Genomic DNA, 22,439 nt, shown 5'->3' with positions numbered 1-22,439 from the left:
TGTGCAGGAGAACAGAGAGACGAAGGAAGCATGGCGATGTGATGAGAGCACAGCAGCCTTTCTCCTGAGACCACTTTAAGCTGCATTTATGACGCGTTACTATAGCTACAGAAGGCTGCATTTCACACTGCCAATCAAAGTAGAGTTCATCTGAGAACGTTGTTGCTGCTACTGTAAAAATGTGCCACATTTTAAAGCCCAGGGAAAAGAAATGTCAAGATAAGAGGCAGAGAGACACTTAAGCAGGTGTCATATCCTGAAAGTCGACAGTGATGTGACTGTTGTTATATTTAGTCTGCTTTTGTCTCCTAGATTTGGAGCAGGATGGAAAAATAACAACTGCACACCATATTCATGCGTGTAAGAAGAATGAGGTCTGAAAGGGTCTTGGGCATCCCTTCACACTCATTAAAAACAATGTTTCGCCTCACGCCCACTCCCTCCGAGAGCACGGACATCAGTCTGACCCACTGCTGGATCTCAGCTTGAGAAACGCCCACAGATGAACCTTTTTTTTGGCTTTCCACAATACAACACTGGCCTTAATCTGCATTTCGGAGGATTTCATGCATGGTGCCATCATCTGGGAATTTTCCCACAACTATTTGAGAATAGGCAAACAACACAAGAACACACTATGGATCACAGAGACATTGATGTAACTGGCCTTTTTAATTTAATCTAAATGTTGATTCAACATGCAAAGTCTTAATCAGCTTCTAAACAGAAAAAAGCATACAATTCACTGTGTGGACTATTTCTATTTCACAAACCTCCAGTTGGTAATCCCTCATTGTGTGGAATGGGAAAATCCCCGACGCAGCTCTCAGATTATTTACATGTTAAGTAAAATCCCATACATCACAGATTTTTATATTCATGCATCATCTGTGAAACACCACTTCACAAAAACATGAAAACTTCAGAAAGAAAAGTGTCTTTCCTCAAGTGGTGGAGGATGTATTCATTCGGACCACAGTAGAAATCCTGTATTATAAGTAAAAGTCAGTTCAAATTGGTAATGATTTATGACCTCTTCATATGTTTAATCTCACTGAGCTATCAAATAAATGTCTGTAATATATCATGTGCTGCATTTACATGTAACCCAGTTAACCCATTTACATTATGATCCATACTTCTGGCATGTTTAATGCATATATGTTTTTGCACCTCATTGTATTGTCTTTATATTTGCACTCTTCTTGCCATGAAATTGAAATACTCAAGAAAGTACTGTCAGATCATCTTTACAGTCGGCTACAATTAGGTAAAGTTACTTCGTTAATAACGAAGTAACTTTGAGTTTTACATTTCAGCACTGGTTTCTTGTAGATATTTGCCCAAAGAAACCGCATGGAAACACTAAATGAAGTCACAGATTAAATGTGACTAACTGGCAAAATGGGGGAACGATTATGTTCCTCTCAGTGGTTTTACATCAAAGATCGTAATCAAGACGTTTAATGAAATGCAGCTCATTAGCTATAAACGCTCTCTTTGTTTCAATACTGCCCTCGGTGCGTGTGCGCGCGTGTGTTTGTGTGTGTCACCGACAGCGGGACCGGGAGGGGGCGGAGTTACAATTAAAAAGTCAGGCCGTGATTGGCTGGGAGCTGCGGCGCACGTGTTCCTGCTCTACTCCTGCTGCCTGGCTGTTTTCAGAGCCGCACAACAAGCTCGAGCCACAGAAGCGATAAAAGTCCCGCGCGCTGCGCTCCTCCTTTCGTCCCTTTAACGAGCTAATAAACGAACAACAAGATAATCAACAACTGAGCAACACGGCAGCCATGCAGGAGCAGACACGTCTCGTCCTTTGGCTGCAACTTTTCGCAGCTTGTCTGGTGTTCGGGGTGAACGGTAAGTTGCCTCTTTTGTGTTTGTTTACAGGTCAAACCTCCGCCTTTAACGTCCTTTGCAGTGAAGGGGGGGTGCGCACGTGCACGTTTCGTTTGAGTTGCACGTTACGTTAAAGTTGCTCTTTCTCCGAGGTGCACAAGTTCAAGCGATCCTTCATTTGACTGAGTTGGAATGTGAGAAATTAAACATTGTTTGGCTCTGAAACTGCAAGATTAGACAGTTGAAGGTTAAGAAGTAATTCACAATGTAAGTATACAAAAAAAGAATAATTTGCAATCGGTACTATATGTTTTGTAATGTTAGACCAGACATTCTTTATGTCTGAATATATGGTTATAGAAATAAACCCTCAGGGCAGATTGGTGTGTGTGCAGAGTGCCCTTTTTAAAGAGCACGACACATGCAGGCTGGCTATTATACTTGTCCAGTGCTGACCTCGTGCCGGTGGCAGGATGCTTTGTCTGCATGTCCATGCATCAAACACATTCAGGGCAATGTACAAAGGGTAAAAGCCGGCCTGATAATCCCGCTCACACACCGGGGACGAGGCATCACATGTCACACAAGTGGTTCTCGTTGTGTGATGATGATGATGATGATGTATTTTCCAAATGTTAAAGTCCTCCTGTTCCATTTAGAGCTTTTTTTGCTGGACATTGACAAAGAGCAGATCTCATGGCTTGGATTGGTGCTGTGTGAATGACGGATTATGTGTTTCTTTTGGACTTTGGGCTTTTTGAGTTGCGAAACAGAGTCAACAGTCAACATTTCATGCCTCATGGATTCATGCTCGCTACCAGAGGTCAGGGATCTTTTCATTCTTTAAGATTTTTATTGGAAAATGTCCAATAAAGTGTATAAAATATAAATAAAGCTCAAAGTTGGCCACATTGCATTCAATATGAGATCTAACAAGGCAATTTCGCATATTCGTATATCCGTATGCAGCATTAAATCTGCGTCTGAAATATCTGTACGTCATTTGTTTTATTCTTACATTTTGGATCCCCGTTAGCACCAAGTAGTGGTGTGAAGTATCCTCCTGGAGTCCACACAAAGGCACTTCAAATAAAAACAAGCAACAATTTTTAAAAGCACAAAGATCAATAAAACGACAAACATCAGAAAATCAGTGATTGGACTCCACATATGAAAAGATTGCTGATACAAAACAAAACGCAATTGACCCAAATACATGGCAACAAATAAAAAGAAACAAACAAATACATGTTTAACGTTTTAAGTAGTTTTAAGAAACAGCCCAATAGTTGTAGGAACAATAAATATTCCATTTCATAGCAGTGTCGTATGTTTTCCACGGCTTGCGTTGACAAACGCTGCCGGTACATGTGACATCATTAGGGCTCGACAGGACATTGATATTTTTGGAGATGAATGCAGCTACTTTAACTTTGAACCACGTTACAGAATCAAATATAGATATTTTACAGATAAACAAAAGCTCTTCTGCTTAACTTTGATATGAACTTTACCGAGCGGCTGGCTCTGGAAGTGTTCTATCTGACTCGTGGTGAGTGTGACCTTTCCGGATGCAGTTGCCAGCACTGAACTTCCACCCACAACCTCGCTGACTAGGACCGTTCCACACTGTCAGGGAGGGGGCGGGACTTGTTGCTGCTGTGTCGTGCAGAATGTTTACAGGGCAGTTTAAGAGCTGAGGGAAGGTTCCCCCCCCCCCCCCCCGTCTTTTACCTGATTTGGCTCAATTCAGCAGGTTGTAGCTCATCAGTCTGCTGCTGAGGGGAGAGAAGTGGAGACTGGTGTTCTGTGTCGGGCTGAGGCAGTCTTTTCTCACAACAAGACCACTTAGGGCAACCGAGTGAACTAAATATAGCCCGATTCCGGACCAATGGCGTGCCATGTATGTGTATATTTTGTATGTCGGCAGGTTTTCAGTTGACATTGGTGCAAATGTGGTTGTAAGATGGGGGATGACTGCCACTATATCAGGCTATTGGCCTTAATTAACCAGGAATTTAACTTCCTGCTAATGTGACGGACATTCACCTCTCCACAGCTGCTCTGCAGTGACTCTTATTTAAAGTCATGTGATGGAGGAATTATACTTTTTGTGAATTCCTCTGGCCTTTTTCTTCTGCTTACTTTTTTTGTAACTAATAAGGCTTCTCTCATTACTGAACAGGTGTTGTGGCTCACTCGGCCTTACACAATTATTATTATTATTGTTATTATGGGTTTTAATGCAGAGTTTAGAGGACTTTCTAACCTGAAACAAGCAAGATTCTGGAAGACTAAACCTTTTTTTGGGGGGGGGGGGGATTGAGATTGCTACAATTGAAGTTAACATGAGCGAGTGAATATTGGCACAATATAATCTGTAGTTGGATACTTACAGCCCTTGTGTGCTTGTGAGTTTGTGAGAGAAATCGTAGTGTTCGTGTACCATCTGCTTTTATTGAGTCTTTGGTTCAGGCTTCTTGTCTTCTTCAGCACTGATGACTCGATCATTACCCCCCCCCCCCCCCCCCCAGGACACGACTGGCTCTTTTTCCTCCAATTTGGATTAGCTTCCTTAATCAATGTTTCATTGCAATATGGAGTGCCTTCTAATTTGGGCCACTTTATTAGTGTCAGTTGCCCCACTTTCCAATCTGCCGTGTTGAATATTTTACACGCTGCATAATGTTCTACTGTGACCATCTTATTTTGCTTCATTCAATGTTTGACACACCTATATGGGATGTCTGCTGTAACCTCCTTCTCCAGGAAGGATCCCAAAAGGAGTGCTGCGAGCATGTTTAGATTAGATTAGTCGTAAATCTAAACTGTCGTGAGTGTTTAGGTTAGCGGTAGTAAAGCACAGGATCTATTGATTAGGATCTGTAGTAAATGTCTCAGGTACTATTGTGAAATGTGTAGATGAGAAAAAAACCAGATGTCTTAGAGAAACACACCTTCCCCCCCCCCCCCCCCCCTTCTCTCTTGATGCTCTGACCCTTTAAAACAGGGGTGGGCAAACCTTTTGGCTCGGGGGCTACATTGAGTTTTAAAATTTGACAGATGGGCGGGCCAGTAGCAGATGAATGGAGTGTTTGTGTGAACTCATATCAATTCCAAGTAAAAGCCATGACCTAAAAAGTAACTTTAGTGGGACCAGTGCTGTTGGTCACCCTTTTTAACCAGTGCGTCAACGTTTGGTGTGTTTGGTTGTGGCAATTCTCAGAACAGATCTGAGGTGTTCATCAGTTAACTGGGATCTTACACGGTATTTTTTTTATTGCATAAATGCATATTTTATCATGCACTTACTTATTTAAGCAGTCAGTTTTGACACAGTTTTTTGTGGAAAGGTTAATGACTGTGGTCTTTTTAGCAGTTTGATTCTTTGAAGGGATCATACAAATATTTAACTGTCACATCTAACATTATCAGAGCTGTGCTCTGTAAAGTCTTTCCTTGTCTCTCCCCCCTGTGTCACGGTGTGGGTACACGGTGTTTTTCTCTGTTAAAGAGCGTTAGTTGTGGGTTGTTAATGAGTGTGTTATAAAGTTATGACCATGACTAGAGTTCCCTCTCAATACATATAAGAGAACTAGCGCTGACGGCGGCAAAGAATACATTCAGCTGCCTGTTGAAAGCAGACAGCAGTTGTTTCGGCTATGCACCGGTATAATGGTGTGTGTGAAAAATTCACATCATACCGGAAATAAAAAAACGGTATACTGCCCAGCCCTAGTATTTATTATAGTTTGGGCAATTTTGTACCAATGTCTGACGGGCCGGATTAAAAGGCTCAACGGGCCGTATCCGGCCCGCGGGCCGTAGTTTGCCCATGCCTGCTTTAAAAGATGAGCACAAACTGCACACAGGTCACTCCCTCCATCCCACAGGCACTCTGTGTGATGATTGAGGACAAACCTCAATGTTTCTTGTTTCAGTGTTCAGTATTATAGGACTCACTCGGTGCTATTGAAGAGTTGTGAGCTTAAATATTGAGCCAAGGACAAAATCTGACCTCAATCCAAGAGCCTGAAATGTTTACACAAAATGTTCAGAGGCACTTATTGTAAGTGTCGATATATGTACAACTGTAGACAGGACTCCAGGCTCTATTTCAGTTACAGTACCAAAGGGAAAAGCTTGTTGTTTGGTTGATGGTGCGTGACGTCTGTGTGTATTTTTAGTGGCTGCCCGTTGTTGTGTTGTTGTTTTGGAAGCAGCAGCAGATGGCTGTGTTGCTCTGAAGTAGCGGTTGCAGATTACAGAAAGCTCACCTGCAGCTGGAATTCTGCTGATCTCAATATTGTAAAGACTTGTTATTTAGGGACTCGGGTAGGCCTGGCCTCGAATCCACTTCCTGTTACACAACCACCAGGTGTGGAGCAGGAATCATCTTAAACTGTCTTAGCGTATTATTATTTTTTGTATACTGCTGATTTATTCCACGCCATCTTTGATAAATCGAGAGTAATTCAGATGAAAGAGATTTTTCTGCCCATGGCCGTGCACTGTGTGTGTTTTCCTGAAGCAGCAAATGGCGAGCTTAGTCAGTGAACCCCGTCTAAAATAAACTGCAGCCCCAAGAAGTGCTTTAGTCTCGTCAAACTGATAAAGGCTCGTCTGCTCGCTTGTGTCGGGGCGATTTTTACTCAAACTGTTATTTTATGTCCAAAACCAGCCGCTGTTCCTCTAATGCAGGCTGCAGTAACCGTCCTCAAAGAGGAATTCAGCTCAAGCTGTTGCAAGATTCACATGCACCTTTTTTTTTTGTTTTTTTGGCAGGTCTCATTGAGGATTAATTATGTGAGTGTGGCTCTAACTGCCGTTTTCTTTCTCCTGGTATCTGAACCTCCTTCTTGGGCTGAGGCCTCATGGGAGAGTCACAGACCATGACTCATCATACGGAGTGAGAAACGCACAATGCCCTGTGGAAATGGCTCGTCCTGCCAAACATAACTCCACATACTTTTCTAATCTGTCACTGTGGTGAGGACAAAGTGGGCCACCGTGTTGGGTACTTTTAGAGCTGCTGTGAAATGTCAATTAAATGGTTTTTACTGCATTGTTAAAAGCTGCAAAATAGATGTGCTTGTGGCTTTGTCCTCTTGTCCCCCTTTCTTCAGTAGTTAGCACTTTATATATACTGTATTTATCGGTTTGTTCACATAATGAAAACAAAACTAAGTTCATGGCTCCACGCCCTCATTTACTGAAATATCAAGACGACGTTAACATGCTGAGGCTTGTTTCTGTTGGAGTCACTACTTCAGCAACAACCTTCTTCAGCCAAACCGTTGTGTGCCCATACATGATGTATTTTTGGGTAACTGGTAGGTTTTGGGTATTTTCCTTATATAGGCTGCTGCAGCTTGAATTGTCGATTTGCCAAAAATAACAAAGAGGCATTTCTCACTTATCTAGTGTTATGTAGCCATGCATGTTTGTCAAGGCTATAAGAAGTACGGCCCTGGGATTTCGGTTTCCTCCAAAACACAATGGAGGTGTGATTGCAGCATTCAAACGCTTCTGGGGGAAATCTCTTGAGTGCAAAGTTGTTCCAATGAAAACGGAGTAACAGACTCACTGATTCTGGAGATACTGTTGAAGTTTGAAAATGGTGTTTTTCTTATATCAGTGAGCGCCACAAACACAATACCCCTGCACTGTATGTGGAGGCAGACATGTCAGAGAGGAACGTCTCAAAACCAGAACACATAAAGCCAAAATTCACCAGAAGTTAACGAGGAAATGTGCTTTTTATCTGACCCCTTAAACGGTGGCGTGTCAGTTTGAATAGTTCAAAACCTTTTCTGGAGTGAAGTCTCAACAAACCAAACCGAAACTACAGCTGCAGATTTCTCCTGTAATGTGAGCGCGAGCTTATCTTGGTAACTGTATTCCTCTTGTCAGCTGTATATGACGATAAGGGGGCAGAACAAGTCTCTGGTTTCCTCTGAAGCAGCAGTGCAGCTTACAGTTGATGTGGAAACCACGTAACGCACAACTGCAGCATTTCTTTAATGTGTTGAAAGTTGTTTATTTTAGTTTTCAGTGTGTCTTGCGACCCTTGTGGAGTATGAATAGGGGAAAGAAATAAACACCCTTTTCTTCATTCACATGTCATTTTATGGACATGGTTTTTGCCGACAGCGGGGGATTTTCCAGGAGGCTCTCGTGGTTGGACCACCGTCTCTTGGCTCACCACCTTGACTAATGCATCACTAATTTCATTTCCTCAATAAACCTCCCGGTTAAATCTCCCTTCAGACCACAAGCAGCGACGACAGAGACGGCTAAATGAAGCGGGGCGTCTCCCTGATTTCCCACTTCTTGATTTCATTAAGTTCATCAGTCACACTTTTCATTTATTCAACATTGTTATTTCTCAGCGCCGGGAGGGTTTCGTGACGGGAGCTGTCTGCCAGTGTAGGGAGGGAGGCTGCGGTTCATCCCAAAGATAAACAGGCAGCAACTTTTGGATAAGGATGCGTTGCCGGCCAGCCAAGCTCGTTGCCTAAGAGTCCTCTGAGATTTGAAAGCACTTGAAGGCCGTGACACTGGATACAGCACTGACTACACGGGACATCCATGGGAAGTGATGCCCGGCGCATGAATGGGCAAACAGGATGTTGGGAGAAGTGGATCTCTTTCATTTCTCCTTCTCCCTCCTCTCGCCGTACATATGACGCAAATCTGCCCGACATCTCCATCGCTAATGGATGATGAACCCAGAGAGTCCGGATTCAGCCCAGAGGTTGCAATAGAACTGCCAAATGTAATCTACAAACGACAGTATGTCATGTCATTTATTTTTCAATGAAGACCAGTTAGTTTTGTGTGGTGTGTGGGGGGGGGCAGGCAGGCACAGGAAGTCTCTTCAGAATGCCATTTTCAGCCGTGGCCTCTGTGAATTATACCCTCAGCGGGACTAAAACGCCACTTTTCTTTGCTGTAGAAGTCTAAAAAAATATTTCTCTACTCCCATGAGTCCACTTAGTTTGAGGTGGGAAGCGGTACCCTGCTGAAACACACAAATGAAAAAAAACCGGGTCGGAGCTCCTATTTAGCCTCACGGTGACACCGTGGTACTTAATCCACCAATTTCACACTTGGGGTCCAACCTCAATTTCCTTAACAATTATCCAAATGACAAATGACAAGTGTTCACTAAGTGTCAAAACGGGGTATAATTTGAAACTTTCGATTCCAAAATGCCGTGTGCTTTATCTATATTGAGAAAAATGGGGCGGTTGGTGGCTGAGTGGGTAGAGGCTCGATCCCCGGCTCCTGCTGTCAACGTGTCGAAGTGTCCTTGAGCGAGACACTGAGCCCGTTGGTTCACTTGATTTATTTTTTGGGTTGATGTTATGAGTCGTTACTCACCTAACAAACATCTTGTTAGTCATGAGTCATTCAGCCAAAGCCAAACACCCAGCATCTGTCTTTGATTGCAGTAGGGACAGTTAAGAAACGTGGTCGGGATGCAATAATACTTTGTGTTTATGAGGTTCTATGAATTGAAAATGAGCATTGTTTTCACCAAATCAATGCCTTTAACTCCCTCCCGCTCCAGGTGATTACTGCAAGGTGAACGTGTGCATTAACGGTGGAACCTGTGTGACCGGAGCAGGATCTCCGTTCATCTGCATCTGCCCTGATGGCTTCACTGGAGACACCTGCAACGAGACGGAGACCGGTAAGCCCGTCTTCTGAGGGCAAAATGAGTGTTGCTGGTTCGACAATGTCAATACAGACTGATAAATCACAGATTGGTGATCTGGTGAAAAAAAATGAATGAGTTGTAGCAGCTCTGGAGCTAAATAGTCAGTCATTTGAGAGCAGATTGACAAAACTGTGATGCTGACCTAAAAGATTGAAGGTGAAGGATATGGTCGATATACGTACACTTTAGAAAACGCACTGAACCAATTCCTGCGTACAACCTCGGTTAAGCGTCCCTCTCCTGTGTCTTCCTCCCGGTCCTAAAGGGCCGTGTAACCCCAACCCGTGCAAGAATGACGCCGTCTGCGAGGTGACGGGCCAATCCCGCCGAGGTGACGTCTTCAGCGAGTACGTCTGCAAGTGCCAGTCGGGCTTCGACGGAGTCCACTGCCAGAACAGTGAGTCTATTCTCCCTCCTCAGTGGTTTTATCAGGATTATATCGATAGCTGTTCATTAACTATCAGTGTTTTGGGGCCATGTCATTTTTTTATTAAGTGTGTAAAAACACGGTTATTAATCACCATCAGTGGTCTTGATCATCTCAGGAAAACTAGTGGCTACAGTACATCGGCACTACTTTCAGCTCCAGCACAAGACCAGATTAAAAGTCTCACTGTTGCCGATTCTCTTGTATCCTTCTTTTACGGCGGATAAACATTCCTATACAATTAATTGGCTGAGTCTAACGAGGTCCCGGCTAATCTGTCCAACCTGACACATTAACATGGAGACAGCTGTTTGTGTGAGAGTGGCCACCAGACGGGCAGCTGTCGTCCTTATGTGAGCTTCATTCACACGTCACTCAGACCAGGTTGGTTTAGAGAGAGAGAGAGAGAGAGAGAGAGAGAGAGAAGCAACGGTGGAACATGTGCTGCGCTCCTCCTGCCTCTAGCCCTGCACACAGAGACAGATGGCTACTGTTTGCATGAGTGTGCACAGAGAAGTAACGTAGCAGGAATCAAGTGGGACGTTTTGTTTGATCATTGTGTGCCTTTTTATCCTAGGTGTCCAAGGGGCAGATTTAAGTACCAGAACAGGTAAATTGGAAAGATGTTATTGTGTTTTGCACTGTGGTCTATTTTCCCTTCTTGGATCCAGGTGCACTCTGTTCTCTTGGCTGCATGCGGACGGGGACACACACACACACACACACACACACACACACACACACACACACACACACACACACTCTCTCGCTCTGACAGAGAAACCGAGGTCAACACTATCTCTCCTTGTTTATGAGTCAAGGCCAGCAGCAAAACCAGCAGTGAGATCATGTCAGTTTTAGATACTTTCTTGTTATCAGTTCACCCACGCAGACAGGAAGACGTCCTTTCACACAAAACAATTCCAACTCCCTCATCAGTGAATCTATGCCTTCTGAGCATAGAGTCTAAGTTATCGTCCGTCTTAATCTAGAATTCTCCAGCCCATATTTACGCTCCAAACGTCTCAGAGGCTGACATATTGGGGCAGAAGTTGATTTAACAAGTTCAGAAATGTCACAATAAACGCAGAGTCTGACATGTAGGTGTTGACAAACTGGAGCCAGATGTAGAAGAATGTTCTCACACAAACCACTGCGTCTAGGAACTATTAATAAACGCAGCAGTGGAAGATGGACGAGTCACTACTGTCTGTTTTAAGAAAGAAGTTAACAACAAAGAAGAATGTTGTTCAAATGTATTTCTTTCCTGAATAGATTTCTCCTTAAAGGACTAAAAGCCTTCTGAGAAACAGATCAAAAAAACTCTACTGGAAAATGATGAATAATGTGTGCGCTGCACAACCCACACGATCAACCGCACACAGCTCCTGATCTCATATACAGACTGTTTAGCGCACACACACACACACACACACACACACACACACACACACACACACGGTTCATCCCTCGTGCCGGTCCAGCCAACAGAAAGTGGTGGTCCACGCTGAGCGCTCGCAACGTCAGCGCTGCTCCTGTTGCCGGGCGGAAAAGTGAACGTGGAGGCGGAACGGGGAATTAAGTCTGCCCTCCTGACAATGTCACACTCGCTACTCTGGTCTGACTGCAGCACTTCAGACTGTCCTGTCAAATTGGCCTAAAAGCCTTTATGGGTTTGCTGAGGAGGAGTTTGTGTGTAGAGAGGGAGTGAGAGCGACGTCGGTAGCTGTGAGCTTCACTTTGGGCCAAAGCAGATGGATGGAAACAGTCTTTTTCTAGTCTCTAAATCCCAGATTTGCATAACTGATTAAAGCAGTTATTTGCTTCTTGTGTGTTTTGAGTTTGCTGCCCTTTCACTTGTTTCGGTAGACAGTTTCAAGCTCCTCCCAGGATGTGGTAGTGTGGGCACACTGGGCTCCATGCCCCCTGTGGAATACAGTGTGTGTGTGTGTGTGTGTATATAATATACCTGTGTGTGCTGTCTGGTATGCATTTCCTGGTTTACTAAAGTCTGCATTAAACAAACTAAGTTGTCCCATTAGATCCTTAAAGCTGCTGACCTGGAATCACAACGTGATCTTAAGTAACATAAGCTGAACCGTCGCATGTAAACATTAAAAAGATATCAGCAACAGACTCATGAGGGCTGTAACAACAATTCATCACAGAGGTTGTTCTCACAGATATGTAATAAGTTGGAAGGCTGTGTGTTTAGAAATTATTATTATTAATTATTGAGCCTTGCCATCAAGTTGGTCTAAATTTGAGATAATCTTACAGTGAAAGATTAATAGTAAACTCATTTATCCAGACTCACTCGGTGTGTGTATATATTTGAAAATGCAGCTCTGCAGAACTTGAAAATTGTACAAAATGTGGTTAATTAATTCATAAAATCCTTTTTTTCCATCATGGGTTCACTGAATGTTTTTATCAGCATTCTGTTATCCACTCAGAGTGAAGTTCTGCATATTCACATCTGTGACTCCTCTTCTGTGTGGACCATGAAGCAGTTGGGGGTTGAGCGCTTTGCTTGATATCCCTCAAACTATCCCAACCACGTTTGTGTAAATATGTAACCATCATGTGCTGTAGAGTAACTCCACGTTCAGCGGGGGGGAAATCCAACATTTAAAACTTCCCGTTCTTTTCTTGAAACCACAAGGACATGAAGTCATGCCTTTGTCAGTTTGATGACTCTTTATTTCTCCAACCAAGAAGTTCCGTCTGTGTCACAAAGAAAAGGATCTATATTGTAGAAAATATACATTCTGAGTTTCTTACACTCATAATAAATGTACAGTTCAAGTTGCAGAAATGTAATAATCTAGATCCTGCAGACATAAAGCTATCACTTACCAGTGCACAGGATCTGATGTCGCCATGCCTCGATCTATTCAGAGTGAGCGCGTAGAGACTCGGCTTTAAACTATGTGCTCTGTAAATATACTCCGTGACATCAGAAGTTTCATTCCAGAGCTCTGCGTCCCTCCAGCAGAGAGGGACGACCTGGCAGAGGTCCGATTCAAAGCTATTCTGGGTGCCACTGGCTGCAGGCAGTGCACAGTAATTACACATCTGGAAACCTTTGGACCTTTTTTGTCATTTAATAATGCTGTTGTGGTTTTATCTGGTGGCCATAATGCCTTTTAGGGCTACGCCCCCTTGGTTGCGTTACCATGGCAACGTGAGAGCGGTGGTTTTAAAAACATGCAATTTCATTGGTTGGAAGAAAAGACAAACTTTTCTTCTGTGCAACAGTCCCATTGTAAGTTGTGTGACGAAAAGGTGGAAGGTTGACAACAATTCGTAACAATTATAGCATCAATTTAGCACTTAAATAACTATTTAAGAGCAAAATGTGTGGTTTAATTGGACATCACATTTGTGGGGACAGAAGTTTCTTAACCAACTCTTACTTTCTCTCACACGGAGTCACTGCTCCTTTATATTCGTCTCGTAGACTATCTACAAGCCTTTGCAGTCCCGATGCCTCTACCTGTTGCTACCCGGCTCGGGACTAAGGTTGCAAAGGGTCCCTTTCCAAGGGAAGTTAAGTTTGAGAATTTGGAAATTTTGCTCAATAAATAAAATAATCATACCATATTTGGAGAAAAAACACTCATAAAAAAACAACAGCAGGTCTTACAGCATTCTTTAAACATTGGAAACAAAGAGTTTAAAATGACCAACTATGTAATTTATTAAATAAATGTTTTACAAGTTTTAACAAACCGCCACCATTGTCGGCCTGAACGTACCGCTCCCCTTTAGTGAACCTGAACACATGGCTCATTTCACATTGTATGTATTTGACAACAGGTTTGTTTCTATTAGTGTATGAGGTGGGAAATACAACCTGAGCAAGTATCTCCAATATTTCCATTTTATTTCAGATATTTCCCGTTAATTCCAATGGAAAGTTTCCATCTTTAATGTTCCAGTAAATTTCAACCCTCTGTGGTTGTCAGATGGATGGATTAGACCGTGGAGTTGACCAGAATGTTGAGTCCTTCTGGTGCCCAATCCTCTTACTGGAGAAGGAGCCACCAGCTGACGCATGACGGGAGTTTCCTTCCTCCCGTCAGTCTGTCATCAATTACTGATTTAGGTCCGTGGGTTGTAGGGGGGGGGGTTATGCTCTGACGTGGGCGAGAGATCTTGGTCTGTACGCCACAATGTGAGGAGGACATCGTGGAGCGTTTTAACATTTTATCCATTCAGAAAATGAATAACTCGTCTTTTAAAAAAAATTAAATGCAGTCTATTGTAATTAAACTTTAAGAAATGATGTGTGCAGGAGTAACTTTCAGCCCTTTGAGCTGTTCTCCTTAATAACTGACTGAACTGTATTTGGTCATTAACCACCAAGTCTTACCGCTAATCCAAAGCTGACCCAATCAGTACTCTACTGCCTTTATTATAGTTTGTACCAGAGTTTTATTTTACCCCCTGTTACTGTGAGTCAGTATCCAAATTCACAATACTTAAAATAATATATTGAAGTTCCTGTGGCCGTAACAAAGCCGAAGATGCTATGAATACATCGGCATATCTGGATACAGACAGAGGTAGCTGCCACCTATTCATTTGTCAAGACCGTGAGTTGATCAAGGAGCTTTCTATTTACAGCTTGATGTTTGATATATTCCACGGCTGCTGCTAGAAATAGTCTGTTTTATGTGATTTTAGTATAAGCTGCCAGAGCCAGAAGGGTCATGACTGTGGACCCTCGTTATCCAGAGTTTGTGGATACACATTTCAAAGTGAGTGTAATCCTCCTGTGACTGTGTGAAAATGAATGTTTGGACACGGAGCTATTTATGGAGCGAGAGCATGTGGGTAGGGAGATGCTGCCGTGTGTGCGTTTGTTGGATAGAAAAGAACATCGGTGCGCCCGGGTTGTTTGCGTGCGTTTCCTTCCATAATAACAGCCGCTGAGGATTAAAGCTTCAGTCTGATTGAAATCCCCTGTGCAGTCATCTATTCAACCAGCTGAATTAGTTCCTTGTTCCCAATGCCTATGCGGTCAATATAGAGCGTTCAAAGCTGCTTTAGTCACACTGACTGTTCTCGTGGGGGAGAGATGAAAAGGAGTTTCATTTTGCTGATTCGTTTTCCTCCTCTCTGACTCATTTAACGGCGCCAGACAGATGGTGTTGGTGAGGGCGCCATCAAGAGGCAATACGAAGAGTTACAAGTCGATTAAACATTCACTACGTGGCCCGTGATGACGCAACTCTTTTTAAAGCAGCACGTATCATGTTCATTAATTACTCCACATCCCGATCACATGATCTCCTGGTGCAGCTGATTGACAAGAAACAAGCTCCCCTCTCGAAGCCTCGTCTCTACTCCAGCTCCAGTCCTGTTGGCATGGCTTCAACTAACCTCCACGTGGAGCAGACGGAGAAATGTCCAACCCCGTCTCTGAAGCATGACACGTGATCTTCACTCACACTTCCAACTAACTGTGATCTGCTTTCAGACTGGCTGTTGACACTCGACCAGTAAGCTGTTTATGCTTATGACTTCAGGAAGTGATTTGTCTCTCTGTAGATGTGAACGACTGCGCCAGCCAGCCGTGTGGGAATGGTGGCACCTGCAGGGACCTGGAAGGAGATTTCAAATGCCACTGCCCGTCCCCTTATGTGGGCAAACGCTGCCAACTGCGTAAGTGTGACCCGCACCACTCATGGACGGACAAATCATGTGACTAATTACTGTCACCTTAATGCCCCTCATTACTTTCATCTGGAAATAAACCTTTGAATCAGGTGTTTGAAAGGTCACTGTATGCCAAATTTGTATCAGGGCCACAGTGGGAGATCTGACACAGAATCTGCTCCTCCCCCCCCCCCCCCCCCCCCCCCCCTTTCCTCCACAGGCTGTATTTCTCTGCTCGGCATGGAGGGAGGGGGCATCGCTGAGGCCCAGATCTCGGCCTCATCAGTCCGTTACACCATGCTGGGCCTGCAGCGCTGGGGTCCTGAGCTCGCCCGCCTCCACAACAAGGGGCTGGTTAACGCCTGGAGCGCCGCCGCACACGACAAGACCCCATGGATACAGGTGACGCATACAGATGAAGATTATTTTGGTAGATTGCTAGACATGTAGACAGATATTGTACATGTATAGATGGAAATGTTTGGATGTATACTAAATATCGACGCATTTGTTTTTTGTAGATCTACCAGGTTAGAAATTATTTTCCTGCCATTAAATAATTGTGTGTTTTATTTTAAATTTGTGATCCCCACATTTCCTGCCTTCATTTTATGTCACTTTCGTGTCACTGTTTCAGTTGAACGTTTGGATAGTTCTTCTGAAAAATTAACTCTCTTTCTCCTTGATTTCAGATCAACATGCAAAGAAAGATGCGCTTCACAGGGATCGTGATGCAGGGCGCCAGTCGTATTGGAACAGCCGAGTTCATTAAGGTCTTCAAGGTGGCCTCCAGCCTGGACGGCAAGACGTACACGGTGTACAGAACAGACGGACAGAAGAACGACAATGTGAGGAGATGCATCAACAAAACGCACTATCGTCCATAAGCCGCTTTTAAACTCATATTTTGTCATTTGGTCATAGGAAAGATGTGCAAGTCAAGATCCAGCGCCCTTAATACACATAACTGTTTCTAAAAGACTGAAATGAACCACTAGAGGGAGCTGTGACAAACACAAATGCACTGTACACAAGCAAACGAACTTGCTATGTCCCCCTTTCTGTGTAGGTGTTTGTCGGAAACGTGGACAACGACGGCACCAAGACCAACCTGTTCGACCCCCCAATCATTGCCCAGTACATCCGCATCATCCCCGTGGTGTGTCGCAAGGCCTGCACCATGCGCATGGAGCTGGTGGGCTGTGAACTCAACGGTAAACTCGCACAGACGGCACACGACGTACACGCGCACACAGTTGGTGTTCAGTTTAATGATGGTTCTTTTTAGAGACTGAGACAATCTTTTCACATCTTAAGTCATTTAAACTCCAGATTGTTTTCCAACAGTCTTCTTTTTTTGAGCTTGCATTTATCTCTTATGTTCCCTCACTAATCATTTTCAGCCCTACGCTCAATGGTTGATCATATTTCAAAGGATGTTACTCAGATGCACTGCTTCGTGATATTGAAATCAAAGGCGCATTTATCCAAACCATATGATCATATTTTACAATCGTAATACTGGCAAGCGTTCTGCACATGGATGCTAATGATTCAGAGGTTTTGTTTCACTCCAGAGAACATTTTGTCACATTTTGTTCTTTTAAGTTGTTTGTACTGCGACACATTTCTTCCCATCTTGCTCTTCCTTTTATGTAAAGCCAGTGTGGTTCTTTGGGACTCGCCGGCCTCATTGCACCATTGAATATTTGTCTTGTTGCTGGTTCGTCTCATTCATCACATCAGGGTCTGTTTTTGTCTTCCCAGTTTGTGCATGATTCTAATATTGCTCCGTTTGAGGCTGGTTTTGTTTTTGAGTCTCCTGTCAGTGTGACGTGAGATCAGAGGCAGCATGCATGAGTTTTCACTGTTTCTTTTTAAGCGCAGAAACACATTTTTGGCGCATTTGCTTCAATGCGAATGACTCATTATAACATTTTGTAGCAGATGGTTTGTTCCCTGAAGGTAATGGGTCCGTACTTCAAACTCTATTCATTCCAGTGAATCCTCATGTGTTTCCTCATGTGAATCCTCAGTGCATTCCTCTGTCTCTCCACCCGGTCTGACCTCCACAGTGTATTCAAACACTTCAGGTTGTTCAGAGCCGATGGGCATGAAGTCCCGGTTGGTGTCCGACCGCCAGATCACGTCCTCCAGCACCTTCCGCACCTGGGGCATCGAGGCCTTCACCTGGCACCCTCACTACGCCCGGCTGGACAAACAGGGCAAGACCAACGCCTGGACCGCCGCCACCAACGCCCAGTCTGAGTGGCTGCAGGTAGGAGAGGAGGACCGGACACAGCTGCACATTGTTGTTTTTTAGTTCGCCCCTTGCTGTGTTTGTTACGGTTGTTATTTCTGTGTCCTCAGGTGGACCTGGGGTCTCCCAAGAAGGTCACAGGGGTCATCACACAGGGGGCCAAAGACTTTGGCTCCATCCAATTTGTCACAGCCTTCAAAGTGGCTCACAGTGACGACGGGAAGTCCTGGACTATCGTGACGGACAAGACCACGGGGACGGACAGGGTCAGTCCAGATGTTGCCAGAAACGGGCTCACAAAAAACTGAATTGATGCAAATGGGGGAAAAAATGAAAGAGAAAATCTGAAAAATCAATAACTCAAGAAAATACGCAATACGATACAAAAATATGAACTTAATTAAAATAATAATAATGATCGTTGTTTTAGATTAAAGAACGAATAGTTGTTCTACACACCTGGAGCCAATTAGGTTGACGCTGGTTTTGATTAGTTTGTCCTCTTTTCATTGTGCCAGAAATCATTTTCATATTTATAAGCTCATTGTTAGTCTGACTCTTATTGCCAGTCATCTGACAGCCACGGAAAATGAATCCTAAAACTATATGTATAGTTTTTTGTCAAACCATATTTGTCCGTGTTTCGCTGGGACAGCTAACTATTTGAAGTCAAGTTGTTTAGGTCTGCTTTCATCATGAGAAAAATAAATGACACACAATATGTAAACAAAATAATGTGAGAAAGTAAACAAGCTGTCCAAAAATGTGTTTAACTCAAACAGACGCCAATATTTTCCGTGAGTATTTAGTAGAATAGCAGAATAGATCGTGAAGGCTAACTGCAGCTATGATCGGTGTGGTTCTGATCGGCTGTTATTCTCCATCCAGATCTTTCCGGGCAACAGCGACAACAACGTTCACAAAAAGAACCTCTTCGAGCCCTCGTTCTACAGCCGGTACGTCCGCATCCTGCCGTGGGAGTGGCACGAGCGCATCACCCTGCGAATGGAGCTTCTGGGCTGTGACGAGTAGCGCTGTCCTGATCCAGCCTCCCCCTGCTTCTCCTTTCTCTACCTCCTCCCTCTCTCCCTCCCTCTCTCCCTCTCTCCTTCCTTCCTTCCTTCCTTCCTTCCTTCCTTCCTCCCCCCTCCTGAGCCACACTTGCACTGCCTTGCTCTCAGCCCTAGGCGGCAGCAAACGGTAGCAGACAACCACCGCAACCCTGGCTGGTTGGAGGTGGGAGATGTTACCCTAAACCACTGTTACCAGGGCCCTGATTGAGTTCAGCTCACAGCGTCCCCTCTTTGTTCGTTTCCTGAATTGATCGCTCTTCTATTCCACCTGAACCAAATCTGTGATCGTTTCAAGAAACGACCACACGTCTTCTTTGTCACTGAGCAGAGCTGGGGTCAGATTCTTATCAAACCTACTAGATTAAAGGTGGCGACGCCCTCATCCCGGTGTCTGAGGTCAGGGGTAACGGGACTGCTGCTGTATTAGTAGGTGCTGCCTAGACTCTGATCCTAGATCAGTTCTACCTGGAACATTGAACATGAGCTACTGTTGTCAGCTTGCTAACGTCCTATAACCAAACGCTTCACTTCAAGACACACAGAATATAAATTATTTCCAGATGATACATTGATGCTTTCGGTTGATTGTTCTTTACCAAAAAGTGAATCTGCACATAATATATTATTTACATATCGGCAAGAAGCCTTTAAATCTGGTAAAAGAACAAAAACATGCTTGTTGCTCTTTAGTATGAAAAACTAGCAAGTGATGCCAAATAGTTTAAAACAAATTTGCCATATTTTTGTTTAAGAAAGAAGAGACTCAAAATCTCAATCTGTGTTTCAGTATTCCTGATATTTCTCTGCGGTGGTTTGGACAGTAAAGTCCTCGCTTCATGTTTCCTACAGTACGTCAGTTTGAACTGCTTTAGAGGGTTAACGTCCAACATGTCAAAGTATTCACTCTGCAGCCAACAGAAGAGCGAGCGCCCACTGTTTACACTGTTGTTGTTCCTGTTTAAAGCCAAGACGCCCCATCAGGAGGTAAAGTCATCAACTCCTCTTGTGCCAACGCACCCTCAGATTTTTGTTTCTGTGAGTTTATTCAGAAAAAATAGTTGATGGTGAACTGACACGCACAGAGCAAAAGATTATTCACACGCATCAAATTGTTCAGTTTAGCAGCCAGCCAGATGTTGGTCTTAAAGCCAGAGGAGACGCCCTCTTTGACGGACAGGAGTTTGAGATCAGTGTCTCGTGAAAGAGAAGAGACGCTTCATTCCTCCTGAGGAATTCAATAATAGCCGTCGACTGAGACGTACGTGCTCTGCTGTCGTCAGATGACATGACATCATACACAGGAACTTTAAAGTCTTACACAAAAAAATGTAACGCGTGTCCGCTATTGCAGGGTTCAAATGTCATTGGCTTCTACAGCACATGCGTATCAAAGTTTTGAAAGACGGTTTATTCACGAAGAGTTGGTTAGTCTCGTCTTTAACGGGCTGTTTGAAGTGGAACGATTATAGAAAGAAGCTGATGAAGAAGATGTGTTGAGATTGTTATCAGCAGAACCACTGCAGATCTCACAACGGTGTTCAGGCTGCAAGTTTAAAATGTATGACGGATGTTATCGTCTCGGGTCAAAGCAGATCTGCTCCTAATGTACAGTAAATGCTACTGAAACGTTACTTCTCCACACATACACACACACACACACCCTTTAAGTTGTGTTCACATAATATTACTTTTTTTATGGCACTTTGATGTTTGTGTTTTGACATTTGAAATATCTTTAAAGAAATAAAAAAACTGTATTGTTGAAGAACAAACTTATTCATTATTACATGTAGAAGTAAAAGATATACTCAGAGTTCAGTTTCTTTGTTGGATTCAACCGAGTGCTGCCAGTGTGGGGGATCCCCTGCGTTGGTTGTATGGTGTTAATATGTGACATGCATATATACGGTACTGTTGTACTGAGCTCTGTCCGTGTCGGTAGATGTTAATGTTTGCTGCAGAACATCTATTTAGGGTCCAACATTAACCCTCCAGTTGAAAGCTGAGGCCCCGCTGATAAGACTGTTGGAGGGAAACCAAATCAAAACAGATTTTTTACGGTTCCACTGGACATGTGACACGACCCGCCATATCGGCTGCTTCTGCCGCCCCCGTCCCACTATTCTAAAACCCTTCCACCCCATGAATTATGAATTATGGGCTCGTGCAATATTATACCGTTAGTTTTGATAACAATGAATATGAATTCAAGATCCTTTTAAAAAATGCATGAGGGGAAAGCGGTGCCACCGAGAGGTCGAGGGTGGATGTTGGCGTCAAACACTGTACAATATTTATTGTTGTTGCAGACGATTCCTTAAGCAGTCACCCGTGTGCTCCACGTCTGCACGCGTTCTACTGACTGTTACTCAGTTGAACCGATTTTTGAATTTATTAGTGACTAAGCTTCATTTTTTGTGTTTCTTGATGTTCATCAACATTCAAAGTATTGTAGATATCTTTGTTCCTCTGCTGTTCAGGGGTTTTATGATTTATCAGAAAAAAATTTGTTTTTATGGTATTATGATTTCTTACTATACTGACTGTTGACCTCATAGAAGTTTGACTGGATTTGAAGCTTTTCTTTTTTACTTCCAGTGTTTCTAAGAGGATTCCTTTGTTTGGCCTTTGTATCTTAAAATGAATGAATAAAGACTTAAAAAACGACTTTTTTTAATCGACTCTCAATGGCTTGAATAGATGTAGTCTGCACATTTATTTATATATATATATATATATATATATATCTCACTCACTCACTCGAATGTTTATATTATATCATCTTGCTGAATTAATTGGAGCTGTTTTCCATTTAAAAAGGTGGAGGATCAAAAGACGGAAAGCAGTGAGGGTCGTTTCGCCTGTTTAGCATTTAAACACCCCAAGGGCCTAATCTCTCTTTATACCGCTATACAATCTTCCAAAGGCATCGTCACCCGAGGAGGGCCCGTCCCCTCCCTCATTACAGCCTGTGAAGGTCACACTGAAGAGGTGAAACCCTCCTGCAGGGGTTTGAACCACACACTCGTCAGAGAAACATTCATACTGTGAAGCTGAAATGATGGAGGAACCTCGCGTTTGTGCAACACAGCAGTTGTATTTGAGGGGAAAAGGTCTTTGTACCACCAGATTAGATCAGTTTTTGTGCTCGACTAAATACCAGCTAATTATGATGTAAGACAACTGTTGTCTGACGTGATGATCTCATCCAGTTACCACCAGCCCTCTTCAACAGACCAGCCGTTTCTCCCTCATGGAGTTGCTGGCGTTTAAAGTGTTGAGGACCTAATGATGGCTTTGTCCCCTTGTTATTTGATAAATATCAATCTTGTCTTCCCACTATTGTCCTTTCCTCTGCTCAGCTTGAGGAAGGAGATTCTTCCAGTTTTGTTTCTTTATACTGCTCTAATGTATAATCACCAATATGCCGTTATTGCGTTTATACAT

At 43.5% G+C, this 22,439-nt stretch overlaps 1 protein-coding gene across 2 annotated transcripts; it reads left to right on the top strand.

The window, feature by feature from the left end:
• The first annotated feature begins 1,684 nt into the window (after positions 1–1,684).
• On the top strand, positions 1,685–21,651 carry mfge8b (milk fat globule EGF and factor V/VIII domain containing b). Of its 2 annotated transcripts, XM_079267339.1 has the most exons (11): positions 1,685–1,860; positions 9,416–9,538; positions 9,831–9,962; positions 10,570–10,602; positions 15,552–15,665; positions 15,880–16,061; positions 16,352–16,507; positions 16,729–16,873; positions 17,753–17,937; positions 18,030–18,185; positions 18,808–21,651. In XM_079267339.1, the coding sequence occupies exons 1-11, from the start codon at positions 1,791–1,793 to the stop codon at positions 18,949–18,951; spliced, it is 1,440 nt and encodes a 479-aa protein (XP_079123465.1). In that variant the 5' UTR covers positions 1,685–1,790; the 3' UTR covers positions 18,952–21,651. The 2 variants fall into 2 exon arrangements, with proteins under 2 accessions (XP_079123465.1, XP_079123466.1); XM_079267340.1 differs by lacking the exon at positions 10,570–10,602.
• Positions 21,652–22,439: the final 788 nt, after the last annotated feature.

The sequence above is a fragment of the Melanostigma gelatinosum genome (assembly GCF_949748355.1).
Source record: "Melanostigma gelatinosum genome assembly, chromosome: 1".
Lineage (NCBI taxonomy): Eukaryota > Metazoa > Chordata > Actinopteri > Perciformes > Zoarcidae > Melanostigma > Melanostigma gelatinosum.
The sequence above is the reverse complement of the archived record's forward strand: the minus strand, read 5'-3'. Positions and strand labels throughout refer to the sequence as shown.